The sequence below is a fragment of the Stegastes partitus genome, unplaced genomic scaffold (genome assembly GCF_000690725.1).
Source record: "Stegastes partitus isolate 25-593 unplaced genomic scaffold, Stegastes_partitus-1.0.2 Scaffold439, whole genome shotgun sequence".
Lineage (NCBI taxonomy): Eukaryota > Metazoa > Chordata > Actinopteri > Pomacentridae > Stegastes > Stegastes partitus.
Window position 1 is genome coordinate 513,485 of NW_007578170.1, and position 1,200 is coordinate 514,684.

A 1,200-nucleotide genomic window follows, 5' to 3' on the forward strand; every position below is an offset into this window, starting at 1 on the left:
ACAGTATTTTTAGATTTTCTGGTACTTCTGCTGCCAGATGTTCAGAATTTAAATACATTTTTTACAGTGCATTTAAACAAACTCTCCGTTCGCTGTGCTCGGTACCAATAAAACTGCTTTGACCTTTATTCTGTCGGGTGTGCTGCATCATAAACCTGCACAAGGGAGCTGCGTAAGAAGAAACCTAATTTGGCACCGGGTCGAGTCGGTTACACTCAGAATGCTAACAGAACGTCGCGTCAACGCTCCCACCAGAACGCTACGTGTGCTACAAGCTGCCTGAATAAATAACTTCTCATATACATATAAAGGAGACGACCTCCGAGGCGCCTCCGAGTAAAAGTGCGTTGATTATACGTCCGTCTTGTGCGTTAAGACTTTTCACAGCCGGCCGGTCGACTCTCTGATAAAAGTGCTGCATCGTCTGTAAACGTCCACAGAAACACGTCGCCGATCGGCTCGTTCGTTTGTTCATTCATGGAGCTGCTCCTGCTGCTGCGCAGCGCCCTGATGCTCCACCAGGGGGAGCTGCTCCCTCCAGTAGGTGAAGTGGCTGAAGGTGTCCGAGCAGGGAAAATCCGAAGAAGACGATCGCATCTTCAGAGGGAACACGTGGTCGACCACCTCGCCCAGACGGACGTACCTGCAGGAGGAGGAAGAAGGTTCAACCACAGGTAGGAGAAAGAAAATAAATTAAATAAAATTAAAAAAAGGTTTAAAACGGTGGAAATGTTCAAAAACTCTGAAAACGGTGAAAATAACCACAGTGAGACATTTCTATCTGATTTAAAAACAACAAAACTAATTAAAAATAAGTTTTTTGATGTCGACATTATTTACACAGTTGTGATTTTCTTCTTCTGTGATTTTCCAGGTAATTATCTGTAATTTTACCAAACAGGCAAATTCTGAAAATTAACACTTAAAAAACGATTTACTGTGTTTTTCAAATATTGGCAAAACAAACACGAAACTTTTCGGTGCTGGAAAAAAGTAAAAAAAACGCAAAAATCTGGCAGCAAAGGAGCCAAAAAAACATTAGAAAACTGTGGATGTTATTTACAGTTTTTTTTTTGTTTTTTTTTTAACACTCAGCTTGTAAATTAATATTTTTTTCTGTAATTTTGCTGAACATTATCTGAAATTTAACTAAATATTTCTTCTTTTCTTTTAAATAACATCAATTTTCTGTAAAATAAT

General features: G+C 39.3%; 1 protein-coding gene across 1 annotated transcript in view; it reads right to left on the minus strand.

Moving 5' to 3' along the window:
- Positions 1-6: 6 nt before the first annotated feature.
- The window catches only part of LOC103360437 (phosphatidate phosphatase LPIN1), a 26,520-nt gene continuing 25,326 nt past the window's right edge, over positions 7-1,200 (minus strand). Inside the window, exon 16 of the mRNA XM_008286186.1 lies at positions 7-643. Coding sequence (XP_008284408.1) covers positions 472-643 — 172 coding nt within the window. The 3' untranslated portion in view covers positions 7-471. The remainder of the gene's footprint in view (positions 644-1,200) is intronic.